This window comes from Harpia harpyja, chromosome Z (genome assembly GCF_026419915.1).
Source record: "Harpia harpyja isolate bHarHar1 chromosome Z, bHarHar1 primary haplotype, whole genome shotgun sequence".
NCBI classification, from domain to species: domain Eukaryota; kingdom Metazoa; phylum Chordata; class Aves; order Accipitriformes; family Accipitridae; genus Harpia; species Harpia harpyja.
In genome coordinates, this window is record NC_068969.1 from 30,500,179 (window position 1) to 30,515,501 (window position 15,323).

Consider the following 15,323-nt stretch of genomic DNA (forward strand, 5'->3'; position numbering starts at 1 on the left):
CTTCTCTGGCGAGTTCTCTCTTTACGGTTGGACTCGGTGATCTGAAAGTTCTGCTCCAACCTAAATGAGTCTATGACCGAAGGAAGGATGAAGCCTTACCACAAGATGGTGCAAAACCATAAGTCCCTTAAGACACCCGCAGGACACAACCGAACATCTTCGTGATAAAAAAGCATGAGAACCTCCACCAGGTGTCACGTCAAGGGAAAAATGAATGACTTTTTTTTTTTTTTTTTACTTGAGAAAGCCAGGGAATACAGGCATATGCGTTGAAAACTTCTGACTGTTGGTCTGAACTTCTAGCGCTGCGCCTCTGTGCAACCCCTCCCCACTCCCCAAGCACAGTGAGGAGATACTCACCACCATCACACCCCTGGTTGAAAACCTGGGGAAAACTGCAAGAATTACCAAAGCAGCGTTAAAAAAAGAACCGAACACGAGAGCGTTTACCCAAGAAACGGGGGTTAAAATAAAAAAAACCAAACCAACAGCGGAAAAGTAACCCCTCAAACAGGATGGGGGGGGGGGAGAGGCACCGCTGTTTGGCAGCGCCGAGACCAGCAGGGTCCCCCCCCCGCCCTTGCACGACACCCAAAAAGTCGTGTGACCCCCTCCCCCCTCCCCAACCCGCTGCAGCGGGGGCCCTTACGGTCCCCGTCTGCAAGGAGCGGTGGGCGGGGCGGCGGCGGGGCGGCGCATGCGCGTTGGGGCTTGTTTGTCAGCGGGCTTATAAGGCGGGACCGGCGGCGGCTCCGGTAGCGCCTTTGTGGGGAGAGAACCGGCAGCAGCGGCCGGGCCCCCCCCCCGCCCGCCCGCCCGCCCCCCCACCCCGCGCCGGTTGGGCTGGGGCCGGGGCTCCCTGCCGTCCCCATGAGCGCGTTTTAAGGTACGTGCTGCCACCGTTGCTCTTTGCCCTGAGGGGTTTGGGGATTTTTTTTTTTTTTGAGGTGGGGGACTCTCTTCCCTTTTTTTTTTTTTAAAGTCTATTTTTCTACTCTTTGCTATAAAATCATGGTGCTGGGGAAAGTAAAGAGTTTGACGATAAGCTTTGACTGTCTGAACGACAGCAATGTCCCCGTCTATTCCAGCGGGGACACAGTCTCAGGAAGGGTCAGTTTAGAAGTCACTGGGGAAATTAGGGTGAAATCGCTTAAAATCCATGCCAGGGGACATGCGAAAGTGCGTTGGACAGAATCGAGAAATGCTGGATCCAACACTGCCTATACACAGAACTACACTGAAGAAGTAGAGTATTTCACCCATAAGGACGTCCTGGTCGGCCACGAGAGAGGTAAGAGTGTGCCTTCATAATGCAATTTGGGGTGGGTTTTTTTTATTCTTACTATTTTCGGGAAAAGGATGCATCTTTGCGTCCCTGGTTCTTTTTTAACGGATGCAATTCGTTACCTTCCTGTTAAAGCTGCGGGAGATGGATCCGTACCGTGCCCGCAAGCAGGGCTGGGTTGATCTCCCTGCCCTTCAACACAGGCATTTATTAATACTTTTTTTTTAATGGCATTACCGTTTGGGGGTGGGTTTTTTTCACTAGTAGTATTAGCAGGATTTGTCCCTCCGTGGGGAGCATCGGTGTAAAATCAAAGCCAGATAAGCAGTAAACGACTTTACTGGCAGCATCCAGGCAAATCCTGAAACACAATGAAGGCATAAAACCAGACTTTTTGACACACGGGGGGTTCTGCTTTTCGGGCAGAGAATGTGATGGGTTTTTAAGGATGGCTGCTTATTGGCTGCTAATAGATTCCCCGTGGCTTATTTTGACATGGCTATCGCCACCCCACGTGTAATTTTATATTTTTTTTTTCTAACCTTCTCCCGGCTAAATCTCTTTCATTTCCCTCGCCCCACCCCTCGGGAAGGGGGGGGGGGGGGACACCCCAATTTAAAGATGTGTCCAAAAAGCTCTGATGGCGAGCAATGGGGAGGGGGGAGGCTGGAAGAGGGTAGTTTGAGGTATGGGAGCATCCCTCCCCAAAACTGGGGAGGCGAGGACCTCCTGTTCCCCCCCCCCCAATTAGTGCCGTGGGCTGCTGGGGGTCCCCACTCTACGGGGTCCACCCCCCCGCAGAAGGCAGACGGACAGCAGCGGGGCCCGGGGTGTGTGTAGGGGGGGGTGGGTTTTGTGGGGTTTTGGGGTATTTTTTTTTTTTCCCGAAGTTCACAGCCTTTGTTCGAAGCGGTTCAATCCTGTTTGGGACCGGTCCGGGGGGGGGGGGGGGGGGGGGGGGGGTGCGCCGCCTGCTCCGCGCAGATTGGCCGCACGCGTCAGGTGGTAGCGATGACTTAATTCCCTAGCACAAGAAAATAATGTTAAAAACCGGTTATGTAATTTCGGTGCCGCTTGCTTTTCCTGGTTGGGTTTGGGTTTTTATGTTTTTTGTAAATACGCCTATTTACTGCGGGGATGGGATATTTCCCTTTCCTTTTGGGGGAGGGGGAACCAAACCCAAAATGTAATTTCTCAAGAGCTCTGCTGGCGGCAGCGAGCCCATTACCGAGCGTTTCTGACAGGAACGCTGCAGCAGAGCTGGGGGGCTCTTTTTTTTTCTTTTTTTTTTTTTGGTGTTTTAATTGACGCCTCCTGCAGAGCTCGCTGACGAGGTGATTTAAGTGGCTCAAACCCCTCCTCACGCCGCCGCCTCAGAAATCACTCGCCCGAGCGAAACTCCGCGCACCTCCGGGTCGCGGGTGACAGAAGGGTGCAGAGCCTCCGGTGGCGGCGGCGGAGCGCGGGGGGGGGGGGGGGGGGGTCGGGGAAGGGCCGCGTCCCGTCGGCCGCTACCGGCGCCCGCCTTTCGATAACTGCCCCCGGGCGCCGCTCCCCGGACCTGGCGATCCTAAACCCGGCCCCCCGCCCTCCCCCTGATTGGCCGGCCGGGGTTTGTTGGCCTGTTGCTAAGGCGATACCAGCCGCGGATTGGAGGATCTGTTGGCCGCGGGGGTGAGGGGAGCAGGTTCCCCTGCCCGCAGCCGGCGTGCGCCGGCAGCACCCCCACCCCCCCCGTCCGCCTCCCCCGGGGGCGGGGAGGGAGCGCTCCCCTGAGGAGCTGGCGCGGGGGGAAGCCCCTCTGTGAGGGCGGGACGCCCTGCCGCCAGTCACGTCCCCATCGCCCCCCACCACCGCCCCACACACACCGGTAACGTCCCCGGAGGGGTCTCGGCAGAAGGCGGGCGGCGCCCCGCCTTCCCTCCCTCCCTCGGCCGGCGGGGAGCGGAGCTGCTGAGCGAATGCGGCGGGTGTAACGTATACCGTATGTATATGAGCGGCTGGCTGGGGATCCGCTCGCGCCGGTTTAGGCCGGTCGGCTCCTGCTCCAGCCTGGCCCCTGATTGACAGCTCAGCACTTGTTTACCACAGCTCCGCCGCGGCCGCCCGGCTCGGCGGGACTGCTGAGCTGGCAGAAAAGGGGGGGGGGGAGAACTTGTCTGTGAGGAGGAGGTGGCCGTGCGGGGACATAGAGCCAAGCCAACGCCAAAAGCCACGCTCCCCCTCTCTCTCTCTCAAAAAAAAAAAAAAAACCAAAAAACAAACCAAAAAGGCAAGCCACCCTCACGCTAATATATATTGTCTCGCCATTTCGGCGCGTTTTCCTGACATGTATTTCGTGACGCTGTGTGCTGAAGGTGCATTTGGTCGACAGCTTGCTGGTGGAGGCTTTTTTTTTCTTTTTTTTTTTTTTTGGTTTGTTTCACCTTTTTTTAAAGATTTTTGTCGGCGTTTGCGGCGCACGACAGGAAAGGGAGCATCGGCATTTCTGTAGGACAATGGGAACTTAAAACCCTTCTGTGTGCCTGCCTGCCTCCATTAGTGCTTCAGACCATTAAGTATAAGCGATTGCTTTTTGCATTGTCTCCCTATATCCCCTTCTATTATTCCAGCCCTTTTTATGTGCGAGGTGCTCAGTTATTTTTCTCTCAACTTTCTATTTTGATGGAGTCAGCATTTTTCTGGTCTTACGGTAATTATGTCAGAATAAACTGCAGATTTGTTGCAGTGCTTAAAGGCGTACAAGAAATCATGACCATAAATGAAGGTTGGCTTTCTTGGTGGAACCAGCAAATACCTGGATCTCGCTGTCCAAGCAAGATCAAGTTAACCTATCAAAAAACCAAAAAGTTTACCTCTAGACAGCATTGATTGGGCAGCTTGCCATTTTCTGTGCCTCTGGTACTTTCCAGGTGGTGCTTGTACAACCTTTTTTTTCCCCTCCCCCTTGGTTTTTTTTTTTTTGTGATTAATTTGTGGACGCTCTTGCTGGGCAGGAGATAAAAGGAAGCCGAATTACTAAATTTAATCTTACACAGCAGACTTCATGCGGATTGCTTAATGCTGTTAAAGAGCCATCTCTATTTCATTTTAACTAAGAATCACAGTGGAAAGCATTATTTCCATTACAGGTTTTGCAGGCAGGCCTTGAAATGGCAGCAGTTATAACTGTGTCAGTGTTCAGAGGCAAGATCATAAATGAAAGCAAATTAACCTTTGCTTCTCTGTAAGGTGAATCTGGCAATCTTGCCTACTCTTCTGTAGGTAGGATTTGTCCTTGCATCCGGTAGTTAATGCGAATGGACCAGAGACCCTTGCACTACGTTCTCAAGTGCTGTAATGAGTATGTAAATCCTTTTATTCTGAAAGAGAAGCCCATGTCATGTACAAAATGTGTACAGGTGGAATAGCATATTGGGTTTTTTTCCCTCCTAGATGATGACAATTCAGAAGAAGGCCTTCACACCATCCATTCGGGAAGGCACGAATATGCATTCAGCTTTGAGCTTCCACAGACGTAAGTGCCTGCATGCAGTCCTCGCACCCTGCTGCCCACCTGTCTGAGCAAAACTCCTGCTGTGGGTGGAGGGGAAACCTTTTCAATGGTAGTAGAAATTGTGCTCTGACATGCAGTGGAGGACATAATCTCATTAAACTGAAGAGGTTGATTTTAAACTGACATGTTTCCTTTTTTTTTTTTATTTCCACAAACCGGGAGCTCATTGCTGCCCAGTTGCTCACTTCCTTTTGACCAAGTCCTGCTGACTTACTAGGTCTTCCAGTATTTTACCCCTTCCCAAGAGGAGGAAGAGGAATTTGAACCATCGCTGGAGTACTGCAGAGTGGCTGAGATACCTTCTAAACCAGCCAACAGTTTACTGGAGCCATGTAGGCTAGCAGAACTAGAGATAAGATCACAGCTGAATTGTTTGGGCTTAGTCTGGAACAGATGTGGCAAGTTTAACTACCTTTGAACAAAAGAGGAGGTTGTTCTAGTTTAAATAGGTTGTCTGCACCCAGGCTGGCCTTTATGCAGAAAGCCTGGATGGAAGTAAGCAGAAGGATGAGTGGATGAAGCAAGAAAAACTCCGATACCTAATCCCATTTGTCTCAGCAAAGGTGAAGCAGGAGTGAGAGCAGAAGTGTTAAGATAAAGATTGTTTCCACACCCACCTGAGTCTGAAATGTGTAACGTAGACATTGTGAATGGGAGATTTATACACAGAGGAGTTACCAATATGGAAATGAGCTAAAAATACAAGTTCCAATAAAATTAAGTACACTGGAACAGAGGGAGTCTCAACATGGATGGAAAAAGGAGCCTTTTGCTGTAAAAGGCAAGCAGTGAAGTCATTAAGGTTGAAAAAATTTGGCAGTGTTATGTGAAATAGCTCAGTACCTAATATTCAACCTAATAAACCATCTTTATTAGAGGTGCTGGTTTTAGGAGAACCTGCAGATGATAAACACTTCTGCAGGTCAGTTTGAAAGTGAATAGCACCAGACTTTACAGTAGATCTTACAGGAACAGCGGAGAAGACATGTATACATGGAGATTTTTAAAGACAATTTAGCGTTCTGAAAATCTCAACTACAAAAAGAAAGCTAATACTGATCTTCGCTGGAGTTGGAAGGGGCATTTAAATACAAAAAAAAAAAAAAAAACAAACGTTATACACGAATGTGAAATGCCTAGCTTGAAGTGAAGCAGATAGTCAGCAAGATATCACAAGCATTGGCCAAAGCACAGGTTCTTTGTCTAAGTGACCTGAAGGAATAACTGTGAAACCAGCTGTTAATAATACTGAAAAAACAAAGGCTGGTATTAAAAGACAGAAGTTTGACACTGCTTACTTACTTGTCATTTTGTGCCCAGAGAATACTTCCAAAATTTACTTAAACTAAAGAGCAACAGTGGAAAGAAAGGTGATGCACACTGGCCTTACTGACTTTTGCCCTAAAGAGTATGGGGCAGGATGAAATACTAAAGACCGATTAGAAAATCCTTTCATTTGGATTATTAGGGAAATAAAGTAAAAACCTCAGATGTGCAAATAGAGAAGTCAAATGTGTAACTGAAAGAATCATTTTAGTTAGTAGTAGCATGGCTAGTAGTATTCCCTGTGGAAGATAGGGAAGGTTTGCAAATAATTTATATATTACAATGTATTCAAAACATAGTATGATAGAAGAAAATGACTTGTGTAAAAATAAGTTACAGAAAACTACTGTTAATTGGAGATAAATGGAATATAAAGATCTTCTGTCTTTCATTTTATGATGTTACAGGAAAAAAAGGTGATGCTGAAAGGTTTGGAGATCCTTTCCACATCGTTTTGCCTCCAGCTCCCAAAAAGGACTTCTTTCATCTGTCAAAAGTTCAGAGCAGAATAGGCTTGATGTTTTTATGTATATATATGCTTATAAATGTACAGCCATATGCAATATAAATGTTTTAAGCTGGTCTTGTCAGGGTAGAGGAAGATTAGAAGGTACTCAAAATAGCCTCTCTCTTCAGAACTTGAAATATTAACTCTGCTTAAGGTGAAACAAACTACGAAAGTGCTGAGTTACAGCTAAAATTAACCTGACACTGAGATACCAGCCAAGTGGACAATAGACAATGATTTACAAAATACGGTATCCGAAACAATAATTGGTTGATGCTAATGCTAATTTTAAGTTGGTAGTCATAATTTGGCCTTAAAAGGGCATGCTTTACTCCAGAACTGAAAGTGGCCTCTTTAAGTTTAAAGGAACTGTGTACTCTCCTGGCTTTTTCTAGTACAATTCTTCAATTGATTTTTAAAATCTCTGCAAAACTATAGTAGGATGAATTGGAGATAATTTTTTTTTCCTCTGATCTTTAATCTTGAATTTTTCTGAGGGATGGAAACTTTGCAAATAAGTTACGCTGCATTAAATACTATAATGCATTAAAAATGCCATTCTACATACTAATCCCTGATCTGATCAATTGTGTCATTATTGGACAGAAAGACATTACTCAATTTTGACCTTTGTGTCCTGCACAGACCACTTGCTACCTCATTCGAAGGCAGACATGGCAGTGTGCGCTATTGGGTGAAAGCCGAATTGCATAGGCCTTGGTTTCTACCAGTAAAATTAAAGAAGGAATTTACAGTCTTTGAACATATAGATATCAACACTCCTTCATTACTGGTAAGAATTGACAGAATTACTCATTCTTTGTTTCTGGCATAAAAACAATGAAGTATAATAACTGAAACAATACCACATCTAATTTTACCTAATATTTATTTGCTAGTGTAGTTACAGCTGATCTTTTAAGTACTGCATCAGTTCAGCAGCTCTGTAACTACTGGTATTTTGAAAGCTATGTTTTCCTGTACTTGGAGTTGCTTCACTTCTAAGATATGTAAAAAGGCTTTGTCAATTTAAATTGGTAATACTAAATTGTAAAACGTCACTGAGAACGAAAATTCTGAGAGCTGTTCCTCTTTGATTTTGAATAATCTGTGGAAGGAACAGTGAAATGTAAAAGAATACTATAGTGAGAGACTGCTAACTTAAAAATGCAAAGTAAAAAATGTACTGGCGTGCATAATGGATAATTTCCATATAGATGGTTTTCTACCAATGGGGGGAAATTATCACAAATCTGTATAATAAATTCTGAAATGTCATTTCATTAAAATATTTTCAGTATCACATCTGCTTTCAATGAGGTTTTGATTTCAATTCAGCCTAAAATTCCTTTTCTTTTTTTTTTTTTCTCCTCCTCTTCCTCAAATTCTAATCTATGGAGGGGGAAAAAAACCTCAGAGTCCATTGAAATAGGTTTCTTGTCTGTATGGGTGAAAAATCAGACTTGCAAAGGGACGTTGGCCTTGTGCAAATTCCATTAAAATCAAAGGACTCCCATTTGACTTCAGTGGTCTTTCGATCAAGTCCTAAGTCCTGAAATATAAAATAACGAAGTCTGTTTAATATAGATGAAATGGGGTCATTCCAGAGCAGAGGAAATAGCAGGAGTCAAGGTTACAGAACTTCAGCTTAGTTATTGTTTCTGAAATGCAATGTACTTGAGAGATGTTCTAGTTTACTGATAAATTAAAAGCTCTGCTAACTATATGTTGGGATAATGTAGGCTATAAAGCTTTTTCTTAAGTTATACAGTATTTATGTATAAAAACTGTTTTAAGTCTGACTGTAGTATGGAAATGTAGCAGAAAAAGCAGTGTTAATGAGTAGTGGGATTAGAATAAACCTTATATCTGCACAGTGCTGTTTAAATTGCTTGAGGTTTTTCTTCCTCCAAATAAAACTAGCTATGTTTATCAAAATAATAAGTATATTATGAAGATAACTTTTTATGCTGGTCAAAACAGATAAAGAGATTCATGGAACTCTTAATGAAAACGGGCAATGTTGTTCTTTTCTTGCAGTCACCCCAAGCAGGCACAAAAGAAAAGACTCTCTGTTGTTGGTTTTGTACCTCAGGCCCCATATCCTTAAGTGCCAAAATTGAAAGGAAGGGCTACACCCCAGGTATGTAACAGAAGTAATTATAGGAAGTGTTTTTCCTTCCCTTTTAAAACAACAGTTTGTGCTTGCTGCTTTTATATAAATGAAATATTTAAACTGTTCTTACACCTCAGTCTGCATTCAGCAATTGTCTTGATATTTTCTTAACTGTGACTAATTCTGTTAACTAATGCTAGCTGTGTCTCCAAATTGTTGAAGGACATCTGCTTCTATGAGACCTGTACATTTTTCTTTTAGATTTGCTCGTGGTGGTCCTATATGCTTTTGGCATCAGTGGATGTTTTTGAGGGTAGAGCATTGCTAGCAGCATCTAGTGCATTATAACAGAATGTGGCAATTTGCTTAAGCTGCCTTGTAAATGTAAAGAGAATGTAAAATTCTGTTTTGTTTCAGGTGAATCAATTCAGATCTTTGCTGAGATTGAGAACTGCTCTTCCCGTGTGGTGGTGCCAAAGGCAGCCATTTACCAAACACAGGCATTTTATGCCAAAGGGAAAATGAAGGAAGTCAAACAGCTTGTTGCCAACCTGCGTGGGGAATCCTTGTCATCTGGCAAAACAGAAACCTGGAATGGCAAACAGTTGAAAATTCCACCTGTTTCCCCTTCGATCCTCGACTGTAGTATAATCCGTGTGGAGTATTCACTGATGGTATGTACATCGGATGGTGTGTTTCACTTGAGCGTGAGTAGTTCCCATCATTTCTTGCAAATTGCTAACAAAGCGTTCTATGCCAACTAGTTACAAAAGAAATACATACCCTATTATTAGTGTCCTGACAGGAGTTCTGTAAATAAATTCAGTTTAAATCATGCATGTTCTTAAAAAGTTACGGAGTGCCAGCTGAGCAAATGTGTTACGAGTAGGCAACAGTTCCGTGTGAGAGCTCATGTTAAGAATCTTGAGCTGCTTTTGACTCGGGGAGCTTTTTCACTCCATAGGGGCATTGGCCCTAAAACAGACAATAAGAAACTTAAGTTCCTCATGGAAAATGCTGTGGAACCTTAGTCTAATCATTACAAAGTGCTTATACACCTCTTTGTTGTTGTTGTTCTTCAGGTATACGTTGATATTCCAGGCGCCATGGATTTATTCCTTAACTTGCCGCTGGTCATTGGTACCATTCCTCTACACCCATTTGGTAGCAGAACATCAAGTGTGAGCAGCCAGTGTAGCATGAACATGAATTGGCTTGGTCTGACATTGCCTGAAAGACCAGAAGGTAACTTGACAATACAAATCCCAATCAATTTGCTAGTCTTGTTTTGATTTTTGTCTGCTTTATTCATTGCTATTGTGCAAACAGATCCAAATTATATCCTTCATAATAAAGCCCACAGGAAATCCCTTGTGGGTGTTTCCTTGCCACCTGCTTGTTCTCTGTAGAAGAACAGAGTTCCCTCTCTGCCTTCCTCTCTCAAGGACAGGCAGTGAAATGCCAGCTGCTTGGAAGCTGGCACAAGTGAAAACAGAGGATGCCATTGTACCTGTGCAGAATTAATTTGCCTCCAGTATCCCAATTGCATCTTTGGTTATAAGGCATTGTAACCTGTCAAAATAGCAGTTTATGGTGTCCTTTACCAGCCTTAGTAGCCAAGGCTTTGTGAAAAGTTAATGTAATTCATTGCAGTGGGAAATACCTCTTGTGAAAGGAGAAACTCTGTGTCTCCTTCCCTTTGTTTTCACATACCTAATAAACATCCCTTTTTTATGTACAAGTCCCAGACTCAGGTTTGTGGAGTCCAGAGGAATGCAATGTTCTATCATTCCTACCTGTGCAGAAATCTAGCATTCTGGGTATGCTTTAAATTTCAAGGGGATAATTAGGCCACAATAAGCAGTGGTCAGTGTGCTCTTGGATTTGAGCATAACCTTACAATAAAACAAAACAGCCTACCGTCCTTTTCATGTTTAATAACTTAAAAAGTCACTGAAGTAATTTACTTACCTGATGGTACATTTTACAATGATAGAAGTTTAATATTTATCGTGTTACATATTTTGACATGCGTAAGAACTTTGTTTGAACTGTATGTGCCTTTTTCCCTGCAGCACCTCCTAGCTATGCAGAAGTGGTCACGGAGGAACAAAGACAGTCCAGCCTTGCACCCATAGGTGCTTGTGATGACTTTGAGAGAGCACTTCCAGGACCATTGTTTGCATATATCCAGGAGTTCCGTTTTCTGCCTCCACCACTCTATTCGGAAGTAGGTACCTCAGACAGAATATGATGATTAATTCACTGCTTTTCTGAATTCTGTCTTGTGGAATAAATGTAGAAAGCTGTTTCTCCTTCCTAAAACTCAGGAGAAATCATTAAAATTATGAACAGGGGATAAGGTGACTTCATTTTCACAAAGTGCAGGTGGATTGCATCAAGAGTTTTCAGGATTCTTCACAATTCTAATGCTTTGTAGAAATTTCCAAACTGTTGTCTACCCTCTTAGCAACTTAATTAATATCTTACATTACATATATAATATATTGTATTGGTTAACACCAGCATTTTGGGTCTATAGATGCACAACATAGTAATGTTTTTCAGCTCTACTTCTTTCTAAAACTACTGTGCGTCTTTGGTTCTGTGTACATAGTGCCTTCAGAGGTTCCATGTAGAGAAGTCAGAAAGGCAGTCTTTCTGACTTCTCCAACATCCCTGGCTGCATTTTTAATGCTGTGAAAGCCACTCAATAACCATGACAACTTCAAAAGCTTTCCGTCTCCATATTTTTCAGGAAAAAGTGGTATAGGACAGAAGTTAAATAGTGTCCTTCAGCTACATGTTGCCTGAATTCACCCTCTGTTGATTTTTTCTTTTCTTCTCTTCCTGAAGCAGTAATCTGCTACTGAGTGGGCAGAGAGGAGTATGGTTTTTGTGTGCTGGAGATTTCTGAGAACTCCTCCATAGCTTAACCCTGGAGTACAACTCAAGTCCTTTTCATTTTAAGTACTTAAAGATTTAGAAAGAAGGCTTTTTTGTCCTAAAAAAATGGTTATATAAAATCAACTGATAAGAATGTTGACTAAACTACATACTGTACACTTTAACAATTCTTACTATCCAGTTTTGGAGACTGAAGTTAGCAGGTTATTCCCTTTCTTCCTTTTGTAGAAAGGAAGAAGAGGTAAGGTGTGGAACGCATGAACCTCTAAGACATTTTATGGGGTGTATGAGGATGAATGACTTGTAAAGTAAAAGTAGGATGACTTTTTACAATAACTTTGTGTCTTTTGAAGAAAAACATCTTCTGAAATCAATTAAATATTTTAAGTTACATTCCTAGTGATGAGTTGTCTTTTTACTGTCCAGTAAACAATTGAAGATTCCTGTGCTACTAAAGCAGGTTTTTTCAAGTTTTTTTAGTTCCTTGTGCTTACCCTTAAATTACCATCAACCTGTAGTTTAACATTTTCCACTAAGTTACTAATGTTTCATTCAAAGTTTTGTATAATTGACTAGAGGTTTTTCAGTTATTTTAATAACCTGTGGATTGGGAATGACATTTATCACTATGATTGTCTTAAACTTGTCAGTTTTGGTGGGGTTTTGTTGGGATTGGTTTATTTCTAGCAATTGACTCTAAAAATGCCTTGGGGGTTTTTTTTCTTTGTTGTTGTTTTTTTCCTCTTTTGGTTAGATTGATCCAAACCCAGATCAGCCCACAGATGACAGACCATCTTGCCCCTCTCGTTGAAGGAATCCGTAAAAAGCTGACTTGACTCGGGTTTTGAATCATACTTGCCATGTTGAAGGTCAAGGCATCATAGTGGAGACACACTTTCAAAGAAGTGGTTTTGCTCTTGCCTGTATGGTGAATAAGTGAAAACAACCTGTGATCATGCTCTGAAGCCTACAGTATCACTGTAGGACTGCTCCACATGCTTGAAGACCTGAGCTTTCCCACCTCCTCCCCACCCCCCCCTTAAATACTGGCACATACTAGGAGCAGCCTTACTAACCTACAGTCATGTGTGTCAAAACACTCAAACCACATTGTAAGAGGGATGGTTTCCTCTTAATGGTTTGGAAATTTGCACATGCTCATTGCTTATGTTGTGCGGTTCAGTGTCACTACAGCTTTTTCTCATTTATGCCGGACTGTTGTTACCCCCCTTCTTGTTTGTGGTCCGCACAATAAGGAGCAAAAGAAAGCTTTGGCAAAAAAACAACAGCAACAGACTTTGACAAATGCACTGACTTTTCTTTTTTTAATTTAATGTAGCCTGGACTTTACCTGCATATGCACATGCTCAGAATTGTCCTAGTAGGCTGATCATGTATCACCTCTTCAGCTTGGATCCTATTGTGGATTTATTTACAAACATCAAATGCCTTCAAGCCAATTCTTCTTGCTGTATGTTTTGCAGCCTACTGTAGTAGATACGCAACAGATGTGGGGATAGGGTGGGGGGTGGAGAGCTGATAGAAACTAATAGACTTCATCAAGATTGTATATCTTCCTGATTTCTTTTGAGAATTTGTTGCCTTTCTACTATTACCACAAAAGCAGCATTTTGTTACAGACTGCCTAAAAATCACTTAATCTCAGGTGAACTCATCACTTGCCAAACTGTTGGAATGCTATTTGTTTTGTTATGTTGCACTGTTGAGTTACTTCTTCGTTTTGTGTTTGTGTTTTGTTTTTGTTCTTTATTCGAGAGGGGGATCTGGAATAGGGACATACACAAAAGTTACAAAACCCACCCGCATTCCCATTTCTCTTTCTACATTACAAAAAAAGATGTTCAAGTTGTGAAGCTTTAAAAAAAAAAAAGGCACAAATGAAAGCAGCACCAGCAGCCACCAGCTCATCCTGAAAAGAATTTTAAAAGGAAATAGTCATACACTGTCTAGGATTCATAGACAGAGTGATTTCTCAAGTAGTAGGGATGGGAAGGGAAAGTAAATTTATTTTTATATATAGTTACCTAATCACCAAAAATTCTATATGTAATGAGTCTCTAGTAGAAAGTATATTTCAAACTGCAGGAGAAGCTTGGACTATGCGAAGAGCTCAGTTTGTGCACTTTGTATTATCTTCAGGGTTTATGATACTGTAAACATAGTAAGACTAGAAGTATAATTAAACTGGGCAAGATCAGTGTTACCAGCCATACTCAGCTAGAATTGCTTTGATGATTGCATCTTCTGTGGTACTCTCAAGAGCTTTAAAACAAACAGAACAGTGAATTTTACTACATTTTCATTCAGAATGCAAGAAATGCCATGGAAAGAGCACTCACCCTTGAGTGTGCCCTAACGAAGAAAAGAGTGCAATGGAGCTATTAGATGTGTTAACACAAATAACAGCACTTACATGCTAGAGATTTACAACAAAAGTCAACTTTCCTTTTCAGAAACCGTGTAACACAGACCATTGACAAAGGGACACGCTTCTGGTGTTGACGACTTAAATCAAGATGTAATCCATCAAGTATCTATCTCCTTGTGCAATAAAAGAGCTCAGAAGGGAGCGGGAGAGGGGAGGCTGGTGTTTCTGCATGGTGCTCGTTCTTATGAACATCTGCCTTGCTTTTAAGGCTTCATAAATGCGACAAAGTAGGCTTTTCCATAAGTGGCCTTTATGAGAACATGAACAATAATTCATGTTTCAAAAATGACAACAGGGTGATAAAATATAAATGAGTCACGTTTTAAGTGATTCAGTTAAAAGGCTTGGGCTTTGAGCAAGAATATTGGACGAGAAGGAAATTGGGTGATGTCTTATGTTATTAGGCCAATTTTGTGAATGTCCCTTCCCTCTACCCTCTCCAACCAGACAATTTTAAAAGCTGATGGGATCGTTGGCATAAAAGGGCATTTGGTGGTTTTACTTTTTTTTCCTTTTTTGTTACTTTAACAGACTAGGGAACAATTGCTGATATACATAGCATTAAAGTACTTACCACAGTATAATGGAAAACTGCATATGAAGCAGGATTGACCAATATCGTAGTAGTTGACATGGCATCACAGCCTTTGTGATTAGAGTGAAAAATTCTGTAACTTTTATCAAATAAAGACTTTATGTTTAAATTACGTTGGTAGTTGTTCAGAGGCATTACTCTTCCACAAGTATTGGTCAATTCTCAGCATTACAAAACATGAGGTTCACAGCTGTAGCCCAGTATTTGGTATAGAATTCTGATCTGAATTAGGAAAAAGTAAGTAAAATCCAAACATTAGAGAAACAAAGTGCAATATTAAATGTTTGCTTTATAGATTATATTCTATGGCTGTTTGTACTTTTTTTGTTTTTAGTTTTGGTGCTGAATATGTCCTTGTAGACTCTGTTTCAAGAAAACTATGTGGAAAACAGTTTAATTTTTCCTATTGCTCTTCCTCGTGGAAAATAAACTTTTTTTTTTAAAAAAAAAAAAAAGCTTTTACATGTTACAAGTTATTATACATGACCTAAATAGTTTATTCAAAACATGTCTATGTATAAAATCGTAACCACAAGGATTACATAATAAGGAACTTGATACAGGAACGCATGTAGTACCTG

General features: G+C 42.2%; 1 protein-coding gene across 1 annotated transcript; it reads left to right on the forward strand.

Annotated features, from left to right (window-relative positions):
- Window positions 1–815: 815 nt before the first annotated feature.
- ARRDC3 (arrestin domain containing 3) lies at window positions 816–15,041 on the forward strand. Its single transcript, XM_052777361.1, has 8 exons — window positions 816–1,291; window positions 4,721–4,802; window positions 7,321–7,468; window positions 8,716–8,818; window positions 9,209–9,465; window positions 9,874–10,036; window positions 10,867–11,021; window positions 12,453–15,041. Exons 1-8 carry the CDS (start codon window positions 1,012–1,014, stop codon window positions 12,507–12,509), a joined length of 1,245 nt encoding a protein of 414 aa, XP_052633321.1. The 5' UTR covers window positions 816–1,011; the 3' UTR covers window positions 12,510–15,041.
- The last annotated feature ends 282 nt before the right edge of the window (window positions 15,042–15,323 follow it).